The following is a 23,600-nucleotide window of genomic DNA, read 5'->3' on the forward strand; positions in this document are numbered from 1 at the left end:
GTAATTGCTTTATGGCTCCATTAGTGGCTGTTGGCAGGGTGCCACAGGTCTATGGCCCCGTTAAAGGCCTCTCCTCAACTCTCGGGGCCAAAGCCCTCTTTTTCTCCCAGAGTTTAACACCATTAACTCTGGAATGAGCCAAACACATCCTATTAGATTTCCATCCCCACTATGCCTCTTTCAGACATTAATAACATTTATGGTTTTAGTACGATATGGCAGAGAGAATATAGGGAGCCACGGTGTGTCTGCTCCGCTCTGTCTTAAAGTTTCAAATACTTAGCAAGATTTTCTGTATTTTGCTAGACCGTCAGATTATAATCTTGTGATCTTTAACTGATAACTGAGCCTCTGTTCTTTTGATATACAGCACAAATGATTCGATACCACAGGTCTATTTCCTACCAACCCATCATCAACTTTAAAACAGTCGGTTTTGCGCCCTATTAACATAGAACTACACTAACCAGCAGGAGGTACAACTTTAGTTTCAAACTTTCATCAACAGGCTGGACGCATGAATTCACCTGCTGAAATAAAGATGATTTCTGCTTAAGTACAGTTCATTTACAATTCAAAAATGAATAACTCTTTTAGTATAACAAACAGGAAACTAATCAAGGCCAATGACACACCTTTGCATCTTAGTATTTAAATAATATCCAGCTCAGTACTGTGAACTGTTTGCAGCAATTCTTAAAATACAAATGTAAATATATATTTCGATTCAATAAAATGCCTTAAGATTAAATACGCTGAATATATAAATACTACAATTGAATAAATGGCCCATTTAAAGGGCTATGAAGCATTATATTGTATATGTTGCACCACGCCTAATTATGATCATGTGAAGGTTATTAATATTGAACATTTTGCACAGCCTTAGGGTGTGACTTTTCATTGACACTGTGCACACAACCTAAAAAAATATGGAAAATTTGCATTGAATCAAAATAAAAGATTTTCAGTTTGCCATGATAGTAAACTTTAATTAAAAAAAAATCAACCAACAAAAAAAACAGTACTAGGAAAGTACACAACACAAAGAGTCCTTTACAATGGAAAATGAATACATTGATTTATAGAATTTTTAAAGACGCACAAAGTGTGTTTTGTGCGTCTTTGGAAAGTTGTTTTTACAAACCGTTTCTTTAAAGGCACTTGCTTCTCGTGTGTTAGTAGCCTCATTTTTTAATGAAGGCTCTCTCCTTTAGCAAATTAGTATGGATGTTTACAAGCCATTATCACACATTTAATTAGAATAAGACAGGTTTTCCCATCATTTTGATGTCAATTAATGGGCAGTAATGTAATTTATGTAGGAGATATCCAGGCTGAGGATGCAAGCAAATCAATTATGATGAGGTTGTTGCACAGCAGAAAGACTTAATCTCAGGTATGTCAGAAAAGACCGTCAACAAAACAAACAATCACAGCGTTCCATATCATTACTACAATTTAAATATAGTATAACACCAATATGAGAAGTACAAGGTTCCTCCTTCAGACAGAAGTGTTTTTTTGAATCAAGTGAAAGCAACATTATGTAAGATTATTTTAGCTGCAGAGGAGTGTTGGAAATAAAACTGGAATATTGTTCTGAGGACGTGCTCACAATTGGCTGGATGCACTGATAACACATGATATAATGATCTCAGTACTGCTTTGAGTTTCAGGATTAAATGTTTTTAGATCAGTTTGATAAACTAACTAGTTTACAGGGACAAGTGGGGAAAGCACTTATATATGCTCGTACAAAGCTCAGAATATATAGCAGAAAATATGACTCGCTTCACCCTGAAGCTATTCCAAGAAATGTTTTTCACTCAATACGGCCTCAAACCACCGAGAAATCCCTTTTACCGGATCCAGTCCACTTATCAAATTGAAAGTGATAAAGTTTGGGCCTGTTATTCAATTCCCCTTTTGCATCTCTACGGACTGCACTGGTTTTTAGCCTGAATCCTAAAGCAGGCCTTTTCAATATCTGATTTAACATTTCAGAAGTTATGTCAAGTGAGTGTGTCCGAACAGCTTGCGCTGATGGGCTGTAAAAAAACAGGAATACATTAAAGGCACATGATAAAATATATATGTTTTTGAGCTTCTTCTTTTCCTCAGTTTATTGGACTCACTTTTGAAAGTTCTGCAATCAACCAGGAACTCTTTCGATAGTTAAAATCACCAGCATCATCGAAGCTGCCTCGTACAATAGACCACGGACATCCCAGATTGCTAATTCCTGAACAGCTGGGAAAGTTTAATCCCAAATTAGCAGATAATCATACATCTATTGTTCGCTTTGTACAATCATTTGCATATGTTTAAATATTAAACATATTTGAAATATTGTCTTTGGCATTTCTTTCCCAAGCAGTACACACAAAAAATATATAGTCTGAACCGTTTTAAAATATACTGTACATGGCTGTCTTGTTTTACTACACACTTTGCTAAATATAACAGCTAAGTGACAACAATAGAGGGACTTTCTGTAGGCTAATGTCACATTAGTATATCATAGTAAAAAGATGGTTGTTGTAGCATGCCTGCTAAAAGAAAATTGCAGTTAACAGTAGCCACTGAAGCAGTTATCATTGTTAAGCCGTGGCGGAAATAGTTATGTTGAATTTGCTTTAGTATTTCTGCTGTTCAGGAGGTGCATATTGTTCAAAGTGCATGCATGAGGCCTACTATGTTGGCAAATATTAGGAGAGAAGAAACGCTGACATGCAGTGGTTGTTGCCTTTGTCCCTGTTGACCTGCAGATCTACCAGTTAGCACACCTAATGCCAGTATACACCAGGTTTTCAAGAATCAAGAAACCGTTTAAAACTTGTTAGAAACACAAGTGGAGAAAGGGTTGTTTAAAAACAGTTCATTCATTCATAGATTGAAATTGATTACTGAGATGATGAAATGGTTCTCAACTGTGTTGACCTATAAATAGCCGGCTGCAGTGGAAACATATCTAAGTAAACCCAGGCTAGCATTATATAATACACAGGCCGGGAGATAATCCATTTGCTCTCTGTGGAAACTTCCCCTGCTAAATTCTCTCTTAAGAGAGCCCCTTAAAATTCCTCCTCCGGGTCTTTGGAGACTATAAAGAGCATGAAAAATTTGAAAACTTGACCAGACTGAAGTTTGAGTAATTTGGCGAAACTTTCTCAGCTTCAAACTTTCTCTTTTTCCCCTCTTTGAATTTAAGAAGCTTTTAAAATATGACAAACCCTTCAAAAAAGCCTCTCAGCCTTCAGACGCTTTTCAGCAGGCAGTTCTATCCAACCCCTCCTCTCTTCTGTCCAACCTCGAGGACCGGAGGAGACGAGAGGTGGTGGAGATAAGAAGAGGAGAGGCAGGGAGACGAAGATAAGACAGAGAGAAAGAGCAGAGAGAGGACAACAGACTCCCTCAGCGTCCATTACAATCTGAACATTCACAGACTATCACGCTCATAATGGCCTGGGTAAGATGAAACCTGGCTAACGACCGGCTAATTATCCTCTCCTCTGCTCTGATAAGACACTGTATGCGTGTGTGTGTTAGGTAGCAGGATATGCTAGCCAAGAATAGCTTCTGCAGATACGGGATAATTAGGTAATTATCTTCAGCATTACACATTTTTTTCTACATTTTACAGACTTTATTTGGTGCAGTAAAATTGTAAAACTTTTACACAGGTTGAGTAAAGTTTTGCCTCAATAATTATCTGAACTTTCTGACACACAGGATATGGTGGCAGGACCAGCATGCATAATGCAGTGCTCATTTATATTCCATGTGGCCCCTGTGTCACTTTTGAGATGGTAGGATTTTCTTGGCTGTTGTTCAAAAATACCAGATAACTTTTTGTGCTAAAATATTTATGCATGTCTACATGTAAGGCAAGTAATGAGTAAAATGCAGAAAATACATAAATAGACTTCAACAATGTTTTAATCGTGTAGGTCTTGTTATTGACATCTTAAGATATAAATATATTTCTCGGCATGACTCTAGTTGTTCTTTTCACAGTATAATGACAATAAGAGATATTAAATGGCCTCGTCATTGTGTATGATATTGTAATCGCACAATTTCAAATCCACGTTTCACAAATTCAAAAAGCACAAATCATTTATTTGCCTGAAACGCCTACATTGGACTCCTTTGTTAACTTCCATAACATAGTGAGATCACTATGTAACCCGTGCGCTTCTATTAGCTTGTTCTCCAAAACATCGTACAAGTTATTCTATTTCCGCCATTTTTTTTAAGAGGTTGACCAGTCACAACAAAGCCTACCAGCTAACCAATCAGAGCAGACTGGGCTCTGGTTTCAGACGGTGAAAAGAGGTGCAGCAGCACAGGCAGGATGAGGAAAATAAAACACTCTCATCCTCACTCATGTCCTCTGAAAGACAGCCTGAGTAGTTATCATTAGATGCAGGACCAAGCCGTCTTTAATCAGCAGGTAGAAAAGACATGAAGTTGATTTGGGTCTTTAGAAGTTCTAGCATTTATTTATTGATAAATAAAGTGTACAAGCTGCAGCTGCGCCTCTTAGGTCAATGTTCTTCATACTGGCGGCACACGCTTTGCTTTTCTCTCTCTGACTGTCTACCACACCTCCTCACATTCAAACTTATACAACCATTAAATGTTGACACATGATGACGCAAGCCTGTTTAATGCATGCGTGTGGGCAGGATTTTGTGCACGTGTAAGTATGTTTGCATGCACATATACAGGTATAAGGAATAAGGTGTAGGTGTATGCAGATGTCTGTTTCTGCTTGCGCATGAATTGTCAATTTATGTTAAAGTATACAGAATGTGGATAAGCATGTTGTGTATTGTTTGCATGTCACCAGGTGTATCAACAAGCACAGTTTACCATCTAATAATTGAGGTCTGATTCATTTAAAATTGGATTTGTTAAGGTATACATGTTCTTTCTGTCAACATTATAACCAAGTTTAAAAAAAGTTATCACATAAATAATAAAAAAGTAAACAGAATCTCTTTATTATGGGGTTTACTCTCCTCCTCCTCTCTCTTAGTTCAATATGACCTACTGTCTGTAGCAGGTGTTTGCACACTGGCCACAAACTGTGGCTAAAGCTCTCCCCACTAACCCTCCTGTGGTGTGTGATTTACGACACTCTGCACCACACACACCCACAAACCACGGGCAGTGAAGGTCAGAGCCTGAACAGGTTCCTCACTCCTTAACAGTATTCTAAAAGCTGACAGCTGCCTGTCTAACTTCAGCTTCCTTTTCCTCTTTCTGTCTCTTTCATACACACATCCTCCCCATGTTAGCCAGAGCTACAGTCACAGAGTAACAAATGTGTTTGGGCTTTCTTCCAGGCGCTTGGCCTCTCAGATGTATCTCTTAAAAGCTTCCGTTGCCAAGGAAGAGCCACTCTTCAAATTTCTCTTCTATCTAAGTTTGCTTCCTGCTCTCTGTAATCACCACAGCGCATAGTGCTGAGTCCTATTTACCAAAATTGTTGCATACTCTGCCACACACCAGGGTTCAGATTTGAAGAGGAAATGTTTGGAGCATTTTGTTTGTCAGACTCAGCTTTACGGTGAGATGACTCCTGAGAGGTGAACTTACTACTCTCAGTCAAACACTGTCACATTTTTATGAAAAGGGTATTATGGCACTCTGAAGTTTATTTTGTGTGATTATTTTTTGGTACAATGCATTTAAGCTTTGGATTCATTTTAAATCAAAGTGGTTAGGAACTACAGAAAAGCTTTTTAAAGTTAAATTATCATAATCCAGAGAAAACTCTCTCTCATAAAGCTGTACAAAGTTTTCAGAATCGCAACTGCAATAGTGGACTAGTGCAATATCCAAACCCAGTTAGCTAAATATTGTTGCTAAAGGCAAAATATGTGAAGCTATCACAGACAATTCTACAACCTTAAACTAAATCTTGTTTGGTACAGATCCTCTTTAGAAAAGTTACACCATGATCATTTTTTATTTTTTATTTCTTTGTGCAACCTGTGCCTTTATTTGAGTGAAAGGTATGAAAGGGAGCTACCAACTGAGCTATGCAACGGCCCACCATGATCATATTAATAAATAATCATTTCCTCTTGTATAGCAAATGTAATATCAGTTTTTTTTCCAAACTGTGCAGTCCTACTCTTTTAACAAGAGCATAATAAATGGTGAGGCTGATGGTGAACAAAATAAAATAGAAAAAAGGCGATGGAGAGAGGCCTCACCTGACAGAGAGGGTAAAATCCCCCGGGTTGCTCTTGCTGGGCCTGGCCAGGAAACTGCCGTGGACGCCCCGGGTCAACAGGAGCTGCTCTGCCTCGATTCCGGTGATGTTGGGGTGGAACCACCTAAACCGCAGACAGGGGACAAAAGAGGGGACCGGTTACTGAAGGTAAATATATGCAATCTGTGTCTCACTAGCACATACTGTATGGAGACAAAACAGGCCCTATAGATCTCCGGAATACTAAATACATTTATTTTATAGGTCCTTATTATTTGTTATTGAGTGCTATTTATGTACAGGCCCCCATTAGAGGGTTATGATATATTTGATATGCAGCAGCAAAGTGTCATGCTTCATGTGTATCCACTAAATCTGGCTTGATTACAGCGTGTACGGTAAAATCAGCCACTAGTTATTAGCATAAACTAGAATACAATACTGTACAGAACACATGTGTTTAAGCGCCACCTTTCAGCTTTAATAGAGATATGCTGACATTTATATTAGACAAACAAATGTGTTTTATACTACTCTTGTACATTTGCAAGAACAGAATGTGTACAGCTGTTGGATTGTTGAGCGCTGAAGAATAAAAAGTATCCTGCTGAGAAAATCCAGAGAGGGACTAAGCTGGCCTTTGCACGTTAAGTTCAATAACGCTTGTCCTGAGACTTGCACTAGCTTTTCAAGAATGCTTTTTTATTTGTTGGATTCCATTATATCCTTAACAAAAACTTGAAAAGCCATAAAATTGACTTTGTCCAAGATAAATTCTATATCAGGTCTCACATTTGATCCATGTTGGTGTCTCTTGTTTTATTTGAAATCTCTGGTTAAATGACATTTATAGAAAATAGTCCCCGTCAATAACGCTAATGTTGAACTAATCGCTATTAATATGCGCTGTATGAAAAACACAACCAGATGCAGATTTAAAGATGAGTTGTAAGCAATAGTAACTAAAGGTGTATCCCATTTATGCTGTTTTTTTATTTACAATTGACAGTTCTTAATAATATCTGTAACCATACGGTGGTGCATTAGTCCATACTTCTTTCTTTGTATATTAACCCACACAATTCTGCTGTTACAGCAGTTCATACAAACAAACTGTGTGTCCTGTCCGGGTTTAAACAGGAGGAACACTCAGGTTTACAGCAAGAGCTAATGATTACATGTTACTTCCTCTGTAGCAAAAACACTGCGGGGAAATATTTATCCAAACCACTTCTCAACTATGTTTTGTGCACTCTTGTCTGTCAAAACCAAACCATATAGCAAAATAGTTGTAGGAGAAGTGAGTATGTACAGAAGCAATGTCCCAGGGAATGGCTGAACGTCAGCTGGGAGGATTTAAAGCTCATGTTTAAGCAGGGATCATTGGGTTAAACCTCCCTAACTACTGTGTGCCGTGGCTAATCCAACGCACCATTAGCCATCCAGGGCTCCGTTTGTGTGTCACTGACACACGTATAAGGTCAAGTACACATCTATCAGTGTGGACACACACAAAACATGTGCAATTTTAGTGTGAGCTATGAAATAGCAGAAACTATTAAACTAGCAACAATGCCACAGCGTACCAGTTGGGTTTTATAAATGTAATGCATTAATTATGCTATTATTTCTGACAATTCCAAGGAGTATGCAGACTAGCAGTGTGACCAAAAAGTTCAATTTGTTTTAAATTATTATTCAGTTAAAGGACAAAATAAAAAAATGAGGATATTAACTAGGGATGGGCATGATTAATCGACGATCGATTAATTGATCATTAAGAATTTCGTCGATGACATTATTTTTTTATCGATAAAACTAATGCAGGTTCTGTTGCGTAGTGTGAGTCTTGAAGGAATGCAATGAATTTCGCTATGTGGCAGCAATCAAACATTTACCACACGGGGGCAATGTTTGAAAAAAAACACCACAGGCCTCCTCAAATACCTGGGAGTTTCCGTGTATTTCAAAAGTAATCATGAAGAGGTCACGGCGAAATGTGGCGTGGGACCATTTTGATTTAAAAAATGACTCAGTTCACTGCCAACACTGCGAAGCTGTGTATAAGTACAACTTGTCCACGACTCAAATGATGTACCACTTGAAAAACGCGCATCCGACCCTGGTTAGTGGGGGTGCATCCTGCTCTCGGTCTCAACCTAGCATCAACTCGATGTTAGCACGGAGGAGCTGCGATGCACAACGATCAGATAAAATTACCCAAGGGATCTGCAAGTTCATTGAGATGGATATGCTGCCCTTAACTATTGTTGAGGGCGAAGGTTTTCGAAAACTGATAAACTTATTGGAACCAGCATATCACATTCCGTCACGACGTACCATCACCAGACTGATGGAAAGTCATTACGAAGAACGGAAGCAGGAGCTGTTAGAAGAACTGAGCACAGCTGAAAGAGTTGCTCTAATCACAGACTGCTGGACGGCTTTAACAGCTGAGAGCTACATCATGATCACCTGCCACTACATCAGTGATGACTGGCAAATGAACTCAGCGGTCCTGCTCACAGAAAGCCTGCCAGGTCGGAATACAGCTGACCACCTCACTGAGAAAATTAATAAAGCTGTAGAGCAATGGGGACTTGAAGACCGAGTTAATGCATGCGTTCATGACAACGCGGCCAATATTGTTGCTGCCAACAGTCCCACCAGAGTGAACTGGATTTCCGTTGCCTGCTTTGCACACACACTCCAGTTGGCCATAAATGACGGATTTGCACTGTATCTATATCGGGTAATATCAGCGGCTAGTAAACTTGTTAGCCACTTCAATCAAGGCACTGCAGCAACCAATGCACTGCAAAAGAAACAGGAGCAAATGGGCCTCGCAACTCACCGGCTTATCCAGTCGTGTAAAACACGGTGGAACTCCGTGTGCGAGATGTTTGATCGGCTGGTGGAGCAGCGGTGGGCTGTTGCTGCTGTGCTGTCGGACCGAACCGTGACCAAGCTTCAAGATGCCAGGATCCTGGAGTTGAAGGATGAGTACTGGCAAATGATGGAGGACACACAGCCTGTGCTGTCAGCACCTAAATGTGCCACCACGGTTATGTCTGCAGAAAAAAGACGTCTCCATCTCAAACACTTATCCCGTCACCTTTGGCCTCATCAATGTCCACCTCATGCGCAGTGAAGAAGACGGGCCCAGACTCATCGAATTCAAGACAAAAGTGCGGCCCTCCCTCATCAAGCGAATGAATGTAAGCTAAAATTGTTATCTTACTTTAAATGATTTCCATCATAAATAGCCAATTGGAGTAGGCCTAATTACATGCATACTTGCCTCTTATCTGCGTTGTGTTGCCTATTTAGATACAGCATGTTTTCCCCCATCATTTACAGGTTCAGTCTGATGAGTTTGTGTCATCCGCCCCCATGATCTCATCAATGCTGGACCCTCGTCACAAGCACCTGGGTTTTCTCACACCAACACAGAAAATGGCTGCTAATGTGAAACTGGTTGAACTCGGAGAGGCAGTGGAGATCGGTAGGGCGGCTATCGCAATGGCTGGGGGAGACGAGGAGCCTGCGTTGTCTGACATGGACGAGGAGAGCGCAAACAGTGGAGTCAAAGCCTCCCAGTCCCAGGTCTCTGCTGTGACACAACTCCTTGGGGAGCACTATACCACTCAATGCGAGACTGGCATCGAAGGAGCAGAACTTCATAACATTCTGTTCCCCCACCCCTGGATTGCAATCCTACAGACTGTTACATTTGGCAAAACCTGTCAGACTAAAAGTATTATATATTTTTGGTTAAGCTATTGTTTAACATGATTGTTTTTTTATATTATTATTATTATTTTTGGGGAAAAAGATGGTCAGTTGTGTTCATAAGCACCGGCTTCTAGCTGCAAGCTCCGCTGCTTAAGAGCACAGCAGCGCATATTTTCAAGTTCAACCATTGAACGGATCCGGTTGAACTGCCACAAGAGTTGTCCATCTTGTAATAAATCTCTCAATGAGGAAAACACACAGTTTTTTGTATGTTCATTGCATTTTTAATATAGCCAATAAATAGTGAATTTTAATATAAAAATATGAATGATTAATCGAAAATCGATTAAGACAATTTAATCGAATGCCCATCCCTAACAAATAACACAAATGTTGTGGTTTCAGCTCCTCCAATCGAATAATGTGCTGCTACTGGGCTTTAACCCTACATAAATACATTGTGGATTGTTAGTCAGATTAAATAAGTATTAATTAAAAATCTAAATTCTATTATCCTATTCTGAAGGCTAAACTGTTTATTGATTGATGAAAACAATAGCATACTTTATTAACTGAAACTCTTAATAGTAATACTATATGCAGTATAATAATTGTGGTTTTGGTTAATAAACAGGGGAACCCAAGCAAACAACAGTCCAGTTGTTTCACGCTGCAACGTATATCTATACCCAGACAACGATGTATGGAGATAAAAAAGGCCTTTCAGAGAAGCAACAGCGACAGTTTGTTGCTACATTGAGATAAAAGATGACAAAGCTGGACTACAGAGACACGTGTCTCTTGTAGGTCGTCTAACACTGCTGTATCAGACTCTGATGTATAATGAATTTCACAAGATCGCTGTTTTCTTATTTTATTTGAGACCTATTTGCTACTTCCACCTTCTTCCGTTTTCAAGACAGGCTTTAGACAAGAATACAGCTGGAATTGAAAATAAAGCAATGTGGTTGCTTCCGTAAATGTAAGAAACACTAATATAATGTAAAGTCGATGGGTTGAAACGCAGTTACTATATAATATGAAGGGTCCCCATTATGCTTTTGGAGTTTTCCCTTTACTGTATTGTGCTTTTTAAATAGTCTCCAAAGGCTAAAATCTCAAAGTTCCTTCCTGAGGGATTGTCTCTCCAACACATTTATTTATTCTGTAACATAGTGACATGAGTATGTTACACTCACGCTTTATTGGCTTATAGTCTAAGGGGCGGGCGCTCCAAATCCGCCGCCTCCTCTTCTTCATTAACCTTCCTGCTAGTGTCTGTATGTATGTAGATTAGCTGTGCTGCACCTTCCACGCTATTGGCTCCTGATATCCAGTCCCTCCCACCGGAAGCTTCTAAGTTCCTGACTGGTGCGCTACCTGCCCGACCCTCTAAATCCCCACACACACCTTCGGAGGGAGACTAAATAAGCTGAGGAGACTACATAGTCAGGCAGGCTGACTGTGTCAGTGTCCGATGCTCTTTGTATACCGCCAACCTGTCTGTTAACCGGTTAACCCGTTGTCTAGTCTTTCTGCTTGTTGTTAACTAGTCCTTCTTAATTCTAGCTGTGTTTGATTATATTCTGCGTTTGTTTATAGACAATCACAACAGAGCTGGCCAACTAACCAATCAGAACAGACATGGCTCTGGTTTCAGACAGAGGGTGAAAAGAGGTGCTGCAGCACAGGCATCCATCCATCCATCCATCCATCTTCTCCCGCTTATCCGTCAGGGTCGTGGAGGTAACAGCTCCAGCAGAGAGCCTCTCTTTCCCTGGCCATATCAGCCAGCTCTGACTGGGGGATTCAAAGGCGCTCCCAGGCCAGCAAAGAGATATAATCCCTCCACCTGGTCCTAGGTCTACCCCTCGGTCTCTTCCCAGCTGGACGTGCCTGGAACTCCTCCCAAGGGAGGCGCCCAGGTGGCATCCTCACTAGGTGCCCGAACCACCTCAACTGGCTCCTTTCAACGCGAAGGAGCAGCGGTTCTACTTCGAGTCCCTCCCGGATGACTGAACTTCTCACCTTATCCCTAAGGGAGATGCCAGCCACCCTGCGGAGAAATCCCATTTTGGCCGCTTGTATCTGCGATCTCGTTCTTTCAGTCATTACCATAGGTGAGGGTAGGCTGCAGTACCGCTTCCGCTGCTCCGATTCTCCGGCCCATCTCACGCTCCATTGTTCCCTCACTCGAGAACAAGACCCCGAGATACTTGAACTCCTTCACTTGGGGTAAGGCTTCATTCCCTACCTGGAGTGGACAGTCCATCGGTTTCCTGCTGAGAATCATGGCCTCAGATTTGGAGGGGCTGATCCTCATCCCAGCCGCTTCACACTCGGCCGTGAACCGATCCAGTGATTGCTGAAGGTCATAGACCGATGAAGCCATTAGGCCCACATTATCTGCAAAAAGCAGTGGTGCCATCCTTAGCCCACCGAACTGCAGACCCCCTCCCCCACAACTACGCCTCGAAATCCTGTCCATGAATATCACAAACAAGATTGGTGACAAAGCCACAGTATCTCCCTGGGAACCCGGTCATACGCCTTCACCAAATCCACAAAGCTCATGTAGACCGGATGAGCGTACTCCCAGGCCCCCTCCAGGATCCTTGCGAGAGTGAAAAGCTGGTCCGTCGTTCCACGACCAGGACGAAAACCGCATTGTTCCTCCTCAATCTGAGGTTCGACAATCGGCCGGACTCTCCTTTCCAGCACCTTAGAGTAAACTTTCCCGGGTTCCAGGCTGAGTAATGTGATGCCTCTGTAATTAACACACACCCTCTGATCCCCCTTTTTAAAAATAGGAACCACCACCCCGGTCTGCCACTCCTTCGGTACTGCTTCCGACTTCCACGCAATGCTGATGAGACGTGTCAACCATGACAGTCCCTCAACACACTTCAGCATTTCTGGGCGGATCTCATCCACCCCCAAGGCTTTGCCACTGTGGAGTTGTTTGACTACATCAGTGACTTTCTCCCGTGAGATTGGAGTTGATCCCCCTTCATACTCCAGCTCCGCCTCTAACATAGAGGGCGGAGTTGTCGGGTTCAGGAATTCCTCAAAGTGTTCCTTCCACCGCCCTAACACACTATCAGTTGAGGTCAACAGCGTCCCATCCTTACTGTACACAGCTTGGATGGTTCCCTGCTTCTCCCTCCTGAGGTGTCGGACGGTTTTCCAGAACAACTTTGGTGCTGACCGAAAGTCCTTCACCATGGCTTCTCCGAACTTCTCCCACACCCGCTGCTTTGCCTCGGTCAAGGCTGAGGCTGCTGGCCTTCGGGCCTGTCGATACCTTGCAACTGCGTCAGGGGTACCCAGGGATAACATATTCCGGAAGGCCCCCTTCTTCAGTCGGACGGCTTCCCTGAACACCGGGTGTGAGGGTTACCGCCCCTTGAGGCACCTAAGACCTTGAGACCTGCAGCTCCCCGCCGCAGCTACAGTAATAGAGGCTTTGAACACCACCCACTCAGGTTCAGTGTCCCCAGCCTCCACAGGGATGCCTGAAAAGCTCCGCTGGAGGTGTGAGTTGAAGGCCTCCTGGACTTGGGATTCCTCCAGACGTTCCCAGTTCACCCGCACTACACGTTTGGGCTTACCAGGTCTGTCCAGAGGCTTCCCCCGCCACTCGACCCAACTCACCACCAGATGGTGATCAGTTGACAACTCCGCCCCTCTCTTCACCTGAGTGTCCAAAACATGCGGCCTCAGGTCTGATGATACAATAACAAAATTGATCATAGACCTTCTGCCTAGAGTGCTCTGGTACCACGTACACTTATGAGCATCCTTATGCTCAAACATGGTGATTGTTATGGCCAATCCATGAGTAGCACAGAAGACCAGTAACAAACCACCACTCACGTTCAGATCTGGGGGGGGGGCCGTTCCTCCCAATCACGCCCCTCCAAGTGTCTCCATCATTGCCCATGTGTGCGTTGAAGTCTCCCAGCAAGACTAAGGAGTCCCCTTCAGGAGCCCCATACAGGACTTCTTTCAGGGTCTCCAAGAAGGCCGAAAACTCTGAACTGCTTTTTGGTGCATAAGCACACACAACAGTCTGAGTTTTCCCCCCCATGACCCGCAGGCGTAGGTAGGTGACCCTCTCGTCCACTGGGGTAAACTCCAACAAAGTGGCACTCAACCAGGGGCTTGTGAGTATCCCCACACCCGCTCGGCGCCTCACACCTTGGGCAACTCCGGAGAAAAATAGAGTCCAACCCCTATCCTGAAGTAAGGTTCCAGAGCCGACGCTGTGCGTAGAGGTGAGCCCCACCAGATCCAATGGTAACGCTCCGCCTCCCGCACAAGCTCCGGCTCCTTCCCCCCCAGAGAGGTGACGTTCCACTGCAGCACAGGCAGTAGGAGAAAAAATAAAGAGCTTTTTGAACATTAAAACATGGAAACATGTCACAGTAGAGGCACAAAATATAAATATAATCCTGAAAATGAGCAGAATAGGGCCCCTTTAAATTATTTTAGGCAGTTGTGTTTCAGGCATTTGGCTATATAATTATAATGCGGTGTATATTACTGCTGCGCCCTCACCTGCCAACACAGAGAAGGTGTGAAAAACAAGCATTTTGTCAAATAGAAAAAAAATGAAACCTGTTTTTACACTTCCATGTGTTTTTATTTATTTTTTCTTAGGCGTAATCAAACTAAAATAAAATAACAAATGTTAGATTATTGTTGAAATATTAAATTAAAAATAAGTCCCAAGATCATTTACAAATTCCAAAATAGTTTTAGCTCTTCACTTTTAATTTGGAAATAAAAATCTGGTTAGTGTCAATGATTCAAAAAGAATGGGAGTGACATATAGAGCAAATGAGTCATTGAAATCACGCATTTCACATCCTAAATCATAGCCTTTCACCAGCACCCCCAACACATTACAAAGGCTTATTATTATTAATATAACCCGGCGGAGAGCGGAAAGATGGTGACACAGAGCGCCTTCATGGAGCTCATGCCGATGAGATAATATCTGCAAGCTTCAAACTAAAGCTTCAACAGTGGGCGAGCATTTAGGCGTTTCTGTTTTTGTCCACTGTATGACACAAACCCATGACAGTGAGATAAAAATAACACTCATGTGTCAGCTCAGCCGATCTTGTGTCACTTTAGAGCTCAATCTCATCTCCTATTATGGGACACAATACTTTCAAATGATTTCTTCAATAACTCATATGACCACAAAAACACCAATCACTGAGCAACAACGATATCCAAGCCTGACATTCTTATTGTTAATTGATTGAGTTTCTGTTTGTCAGAAGGACGTAGACTAAATGAGCTGCGAGTGACATTTACAGGAAATAAATTAGAAAGGATAGAAAATTGCCTTTTTGGGAGCTAAAAGTAAATGTCAGACATGTACGTGTTTGGACGTGAAGCATCACTTTGCTTTCAACAGATGAATTAAGGGGACACTGACTGCTTGTCAATCACAAAGCTGCCTGACGTGTTTCGACTAACAGGAGAGGAAACACGACAAGAGAACCATGATGCTCAAAAGAGAGGCACAGTCTGCTAAATATGTGATTTGGTTTCTATAGGTATAATACGGGACATTTAGTAGAATTTAGACCAACACAGCGCTAAACACCTCTCCATTGGGATCATCAAGGACCCTCCATTGTCGAACGATAACTAGTTAACTAACAGGACTAGTCCAGTGATTAGTAAAATGTCAAAGTCTGCTTGATCTAGATTGAAATATAAATCCAGCTTGCATGAACAGAAAATCTCCACTGGACAGACCAGACATCTGACCCAGACTCCACCTGGCCTCCTTTTTCTCCCCTTGGGGGGGGGGTGAGGCAAAACCGATCTACTGCCCTTTCTCTCTTTCCACGAGCACAGGGAGCAGATTATAGGAGGAACTTTACAAATAAATAATACTAACCGATTACAAGAGGATTAGTGCTAAAAACATGTCAGAGCGCAGGGTGAATAGGACATGACCCTCGATGTGATGGTAGAGATATCTGTGGAAGAGGTTGAGCTGAGGACGGAGCGTTTGTAGGCAGACAGGAAGAGACCCATGAGGATGGAAAGAAAGTGTTACAAGCATTATCCACAGCACTCAAAGCGAATCAAGAGAAGTATTGTCCTTGAAATGAAACTACACTGGAGAATGTGTAAAGTGCATTCTGAACAAGGCATAGCAGTTGCTTGGTGTAATTCTTTCCCATGGTTAAGCGAGTATATCGCCACTTTTTCTGCTTTATAATTATTTCTATGTATCACAAAACAAGACCTGACTTCAAAAAGGAAAAATACATTTTGCATAGATGTGGACCATAGCAAGTTATCTGACATGATAATCATGTTCAGGTATCAAAGATAAACTGCTAGACAAAGCTTAGGTGACTTTAAACCTAAAGAGGCACGATTTTCATTAAATCAGAAACTGTGGGGCTAAAAGCCCGATCAATAATTAATTTGTCATTTCTAATCTCTGTGCAACAAATACATGTTAAATTAAAGCTGTACAATTAAATTGGAATCTTATTGAAATTGCAATATGGACTGCTAATTGCAATAGCATCGCAAATAATGCCAAACAGATGAAAAATATACGGCTGTATAGATCTGTCAATTACTACTTCAAAAGCATGTTTTCTCTGTCTGTTATTTGACTATAATTTTTCCTCCCCTCAAAGCCCCTTCCCCACAACAGTACTGTCCTAGAGAGCCATTGACATGCCTGTGTGTCAGCTGGTGGGCAGATTACTGCTGGTACTGTTTTTAATCCTACACAGATTCATACAGAGGAATAATAACAGTGGGGCAGAAATGCCTTATGTCCCTAATCCATATCTAATCCCTCATCGTAGTGCTGTCACTGGTCAGATTGTGCAAAAAATGGGAGACGGGCTGAACCCAGGAACACACCGTGGACCGACACTTCAAACTCACAGCAGCTGAGTGAGGGTCACAGACAGACCCTCGAGTGTCTTGTCTTGCAAAAGCAAACCCTAACCCTTTTTAAAACTGGACCAGATTTGTATCCCACACATCCTGAAACATCAACAAGCACACATCAAAGCACGGGAGCGAAGCGCTGAACAAATGCTCTCCAGAGTTCACCGGTTATGTTCTGTATGCTTAAAGGCATTATTTACAGATAGAGGAGGAGGTAAATAACTGTGGGGGGTTTCCTAAAAGCAGCAGAACGTACGCCTGGGTTTAATTAGGATGGTTTTCACCCTCCCTCACCATTGTGGTCTGAGCCTGCCACGGCCTCCTAGCTTGGGCAGCTTCAGTTTAGTAATCCAGCACTGGGCACTGTTGCACCAGAGAGGCGGGGGGGAGCAGGGGAGATATAGAGACGCAAGGCGGAGGGGAGGGGGTAGCTTGTAAAAGTGTTACTGGGTTAGATAGAGTGAGACAGAGACAGTGAACGAAAGAGGGGGGGGGGGGGGGGGGTGCTTTGTAAGAGTGTTAGAGAGAGGGAAAGACTGCAGGAGGGAGAGCGAGGGGGAGGGGAACTGTTAATCTGGGATTTGGGTGTGCGTGAGCGGGCCTGATACCAGCGCCTGCTCCTGCTATTAGTTGCCCCCTGCATTCCCTCATGTCCCCCGCGCACCACTGCGACAGGCGCTGGCACACTGGTCCAACCACCCTCTGTTCTCCTCCCTCAGCGGTCAGACCGGGCCAGCTACACGGTCCCGGCTGCTATCTGGTCGGAGGCTAAATGCAACAGCTGTGTTGCCCGTGCCTGGAGATTACACCTAATCGCACGTGGCGTAGTTACACAGGATCATAGTTAGCCCCAGCCAAAGCTAAACCCCCCCACAATCCAGCCAATTCAGCAGTACGCCATTAGGGTATTAATTTAGCAGCTTGCAGATAAATTAGAGAAGAAGTGCAGAGGGAAAAAGCATAGACTGCAGAGTACTGTCTGACAACCTGACACTGCCCTCTGGATGGCGGGACAATCTGAGGACATTTCCAATAGAGTTGATAAAGGGTAATCAATGTTTGTACTTTAAAAACATGGCTACATATGAAGATTGACTTAAAACAAAATGCTGGTGCCGATGAGTGACTGCTATTCTAATTGTTAAGACACAGAAACTGTGATTCAATGATAAATAGTTTGGAAATCAGCAACGTTTCATCCATTCTTCCTGAGGGGAACATGAACACCAGCATCCATTGCCGTGCAGTCAATCATTTTTAAGGACATTTCAAACACACACACAAAAATGTAAATGTCATTGTGGCTCGAAAGGATAGGTCAGCATGTCACCAAAGTCATAATGAATTATCCTCTGGGGACCATGAATGAGTGCAACACTTCAAACCGGTTCACAAGACATTGCCATCGCTGAGATAAGACGAGAATAGCTGGAGATTGAAAGCCTTTAAACCGACCCAAGGCAAGCTACTACTTAAAGGTCTCCTATTATGCTAAATTTGAACAATATACTGTAGGGCAATATCTATACCAAACTGGGAAGTGTTTGTTCTCAGTGTGTGTTGCTCAGTTTAATGATTAACCTTTGGGCCATCACTCAGCAAAGAATACTTGTAGAAATGGCCTGGTTATTGGAGCCTGGCGAAATAGAGTACTGAACGGCTCATTTGCTTGACATATCTCATGTCAGTTAGATTAGTTTCACTCTCAGGAATGTTATAGTTAATAATACACATCTGACGTGTTGAAAAATAATGCATCAATTGCTAATATCTCTCTTTGTGAAGCCTTTTTGATTGTTCCCCTAGGTTGTACTAAACTTCACTAATAATAAAGATAACTAAGAGCTAATAATTTCTACAAGCCAAACTATTTCAAAGAAAACTAATTACGTTTTTGACCTTTTAAAGTAGGTCATAACATGCTTTCATAATATAAAAAAAACTATAAAATAGAATTCACTTTAAACGTCCATTTATAGCAGGGGTGAACAAACTTTTTTCACAGAGGAAAAATATACGGAGTGCTGGGCCACTTATAGAGGTGAATATTGTCTCAAAAGTTAAGTTATAAGTTAGCAAAACAAATCAAATGTAGGTGAATAATGTGCAATACTTGAAAACCCTTTCAGAAATACACAAACTACATCCCATCTGTCTTTAGGGTTTCATTTATGTTGTTTGCAGCTCATTCCTTAAAACAGAAGCCTCAGATTGCTGCCAATAAGATTAAATATGAAGGTTCAATTTCAAGGTTGTTACAGAAATAAGTTATTGGGCTTTTTTTTGTCAACTAAGATTTGTTAGAAAATATTTTAAATGACTGAATTTATTTGAAGGTTGGGCTCATTAATATATTTGAACATATATATTTAAGAAGTACAATATAAGACAAGTAAAAGTTTAATTTGTGGGCCATATTGCATTATACTTTTAGAATTTGCAGAGGGCCGATTCAAAATGGCCTGCGGGCAGCATGTGGCCCCCGGGCCATAGTTTGGACACCCCTGATTTATAGGAACACCCCTCTTGAGTGATGCAACAGATGAAGATAAAATGTGAGTTTTGTGTATCCTTTTTCACTTGAAAATATTTCTGTTTAGTACGGAACATTTGCGCCACTGTCATTTTCTTAGAAGTCTTTAACGCACACTGAACAGCTTGCCCTCCCTATAAAACCCCGTCCAAGTACTCCCCCCCCACCCCCCTCACCTCCTCAGATCATGACTGCAGGAGTGACTCAGGGCTTTCCAAGAATAGGATTGCCTTTGATAACCACCAGGCGCCCCATTTCCCTGCCACTGGCCTTGGGGCAGTGCGAGACAGACACGGAGACAAAGAGATTTCTAACGGCCTGATCTGACGAGATGTGGACAGGAAGGGAGACGAGACACTGGTTGTGCTGTGGGAGAGACGGAGGCAGCTGGGGGCTGCAGGTTAGGCCTGGTGGGGGAGAAGCAGACCCGGTGTGCATCCAGCCAGCACTCTATCCTCTTACATAATGTCTCAAGTTCAATATAGCCCCGGCTGGCTATTTAAAGCGTGCACGTCTCGGACCGCTGACAAAAAGGTGATATACTTAGAGCCGCAGCGCAGCATGAAAGCCCCTGCCTGGGCTAAATTGGTCACAGACAAGCCCGGGGTGTGGGTTTTGGTAATGTCGCGGTTATTTTTAGCCCGGCTGGTGATCCGGGGTATTTACATGAGGTGCAAAGCCCGCACACCCCCCATTACCAGACGCTTCACTCTGTGTAGCACCAGAGAGGCAGCCTAGCAGAACTCTGGCAATCACTGCTAACGCTTGGCATAATATGTGACCCAGCAGACGCCGAATAAATCATTAAACGCTAGCGATGATATGGCCAGCGGTGAAAACCTTTTAAAGCAGGTCTTTAACGGTGCAAGAGCGACTAATAGCACAGGGTATCCATAGTTTGTGACTTCTGTATTTACATGGAGTCAACAGTTCTTATCAGACACAGAGTAAAAGTGGCTCTGGGCATTAATGGTTAATAAATAACTACTTCACAGACACATCCAACCTCTTTTTAAACAGGTGACATGAAAGTTAAACTTTGTGGGACGCACAAAGTAGTTCAAACATACCAGAAACAAATTCAGGATACAGTGATCACTTAAAAACTCTTCATCATTTTCTCTTTTAAACTAAATGTATCAGCAGGAAAAAGATTAAAATAATAGAATAATCCCCTGTTCAATTTGTAGAGTGATGCATTGGCAGAACAACATTATGTTTTACATTAACTAATGCTTCTCACTAAGAGGTCATATTTGCATTTAGTGAATAGTGTTTTATAGGCTCTCTTTTTTCCACTTAAAAGCGCTTTAAACAACCGTGCTCCTATAAGCACATTGTGGTTCAGTTAGTGCACTTCCTGCATCACAGGAAAATGTAACCAAATGCAATCTTAGTATTAAAAGCAAATGCATCACACATTTGCATGATGATGCTTGACTAAGATTTTCCGCATCTCATTTGACTGCTAAACGGAGGGCTTACCAGATCAAAATCAATTCTGTGTATTTTATTCCACATTTGCAATTATTTTCTGTAACAGTATACCTTAATCGCAATAAAGAAGTAATACTGTAGACCATGAGAGTGCGGACACTCCCTTGACTTCGATAAATAAGCAGATACAATTAGAGTACTCCTTCCTGTGAAAAACTTGCCATAGAGAAGTTATTAGTTTTATGACCAGCTAGCGAGACCATTGTACTTTTCCCTGAGCGTGATTTTAATATTCAAAGAACAGTAGGCATGACAGTATTAACAGGGGACTGGGTTCACAAAGCTGATATGATAACATCCTCTATTTGACATAAACCTGGGAGAGCATCACCTTTATACCTTTTTGACCTTTGACTTCATCAGAATTAAGCGCTGTTTCAAGATCCAAAGTAGGGCTGAGAAAACGTTATTCTTGTGTCCAGTGGTGGAAGGTAACTAAGTACAAGTACTACACTTAAGTATAACATTGACTTACTGTACTTCACATGAGTATTTTCACTTTATACTTCCATTCTAGAACAATTTAGCGGCTAAAAGTGTATTTTTTACTCAACTTCATGTATTTAACAGCTTTGGTTGCCAACTACTTTAGAGATACAGCTGATGAATGTAAAATAATTTAGTATTTTATGAAATATTATTATAGGTAAAGCTACCCAAAGTAACACAAATATACCCCACCATTACTTGAAATACAATACATTGATTTATATGATTATATAATAGGCCATTATGCATAATAAGAACTTTTATTGTTGGGACTTTAAATGTAATTGTACTACTTTTACACTGTAGTATTTTTTCTTTTAATTGAGTGCAATATTGAACTACTTTCACATCTAGTTCTATCGGTATTGTTTTGCGTCTGAATAAAAGTTTGTGAAAACCCCTGAGAGTCGTTGGGCGCACTCCTGGAAATGTTGCTGTGCTATCTCATCCCCCACATGGGCTGCTGTTTTCCTGTCCGCTTATCCACAAAACTCACTCACTGTTTCTCAGCTGGTCGAATGAGATTCAGTGACAGATGAGTTCTCCTCTACAAACAAAGGGGGTGGGGGCAGAGGTGATTTCCAATAGTGGAAAGTTAGATATACTACACAGAATCCAGTGGCGTAATAAAAAATAATCAGCAATGTGAGAGATTCCCGTTCATCACAGCGTTACTCGGAACTCTGTCACGGCACAAATGGTTCCCTGACACAATACTGACAATGAGTATGATGATCTAATAAAAATCCCTAATAGACTGGAGAGTCTGAGTGATTCTATTATGGAGAGCAGGTCTGTCTGATCAACATGCCACGCAGTGTAGAATTGTTCCCTTGTGGTATTTCAGCTCAGGAAGTAGAGAGCGAGCCACAGAGCAACAGTCGTATGTGTTTCTGCCGGTGACAAACCATGGAAACCGGCTGAGACGGAAACAACTTCAAGCTCTGTCTCAGTGTTTTCCCACTATCTCTGATCGTAGCCTGCCCCGGGGCGACTGAACGCTTGGCCCTCTGTCAACTCACAAGGGTTTTTGATAAATGTTGGAGAATTTAAGGCTACATTTCCTAGAAATAGTTTCCATAAAGTGAGAAATTGCAGCACCAATAGCCCTTATTGTCATTGTTTTTTAACCAATATTCCTGTCAGGTCTCAATACACTTTTACTCACTGGGGCCGTTCCAATTTGGGAAAAAAAACAACGAAACCCACTCACATCTGGCTTTGTCTTTAGTGGGAAAGGTTAGAATCGGCATTCATTCCCTGGACACATGAGTCTGCAGTATTCACAGGTGTTTATTGGTTAGAGAAATCAACAGGGACTATTTAAAAAAAATAAAAAGAATATGGTCTCATAAAAGCCAACAGTATCCGGTGATCTAAAACTGTAATCTTTCTTCATCAGAACCATCCTTGCATGTTTGTCCACAGTGAATAATCACCAACTGTGGTCTGACAGACTGAAAGAGAATTATAATTACAACAAATCGTAAATGAGGAGGAGTGATCATTACATTTTAACACTTTACCAACCCTGCTTTTCCACATCAGTGACAAGTGTATCACACCAAAATCGATACAGCAATGCAAACTATTTGTTTTTTTTTTAGCTCTAACATTATCAAAAGCAGCATCTACTGTACAAGCTCATTTGGATTTGTTTTTTAAAAGTGTACTTTTGCTATTTCAGACAGGTATGCACCACTGGTATCTATATAAGTAGGGCCTGCTAGAGACAGCTTTTAAGTCAAATGGAGTCCAGTAGTCTCACCCACATTCAATATTTGGAAGTGAAAATAAAAGTGAAATGAAAGATTAAGGTGATTACCCAAAGTGAGTATTGCATTACTCAGATGAACCATCAAATTGAAAGGACTCGTCTACATCCCTGCAATCCTCTCAGACACCAAACTGTGTAAGACATACCTTTTAGGACTCTATTGTGATAAAAAACAACAATTTAAACGTAGCATTCTTTGCTACATCAAAGAAATAAATGGCTTTGTGTTTTGTGAAGATTAGATTGAAACAGTGAAATGGCTATATCATGATTACATAACAACTTTGAAAAGGCATACAGGACAAGAAAGTCACATGTCACCTCTGGCACGACACATCTGCAATCTTTTCCACCCATATCAGGGTATTTGTATCAACTATAAACTCCCTGAT

The 23,600-nt window shown here is 41.7% G+C and overlaps 1 protein-coding gene across 2 annotated transcripts in view; it reads right to left on the reverse strand.

Annotated features, from left to right (window-relative positions):
- ptpn11b (protein tyrosine phosphatase non-receptor type 11b) overlaps positions 1-23,600 on the reverse strand; it is a 44,958-nt gene that overhangs the window by 19,901 nt on the left and 1,457 nt on the right. For both annotated transcript variants that reach the window (XM_063882965.1, XM_063882955.1), the window contains exon 2: positions 6,234-6,356. In XM_063882965.1, the coding sequence (XP_063739035.1) occupies positions 6,234-6,356 (123 nt within the window). The remainder of the gene's footprint in view (positions 1-6,233; positions 6,357-23,600) is intronic.

The sequence above is a fragment of the Eleginops maclovinus genome, chromosome 1 (genome assembly GCF_036324505.1).
Source record: "Eleginops maclovinus isolate JMC-PN-2008 ecotype Puerto Natales chromosome 1, JC_Emac_rtc_rv5, whole genome shotgun sequence".
In the NCBI taxonomy this organism is placed as follows: domain Eukaryota; kingdom Metazoa; phylum Chordata; class Actinopteri; order Perciformes; family Eleginopidae; genus Eleginops; species Eleginops maclovinus.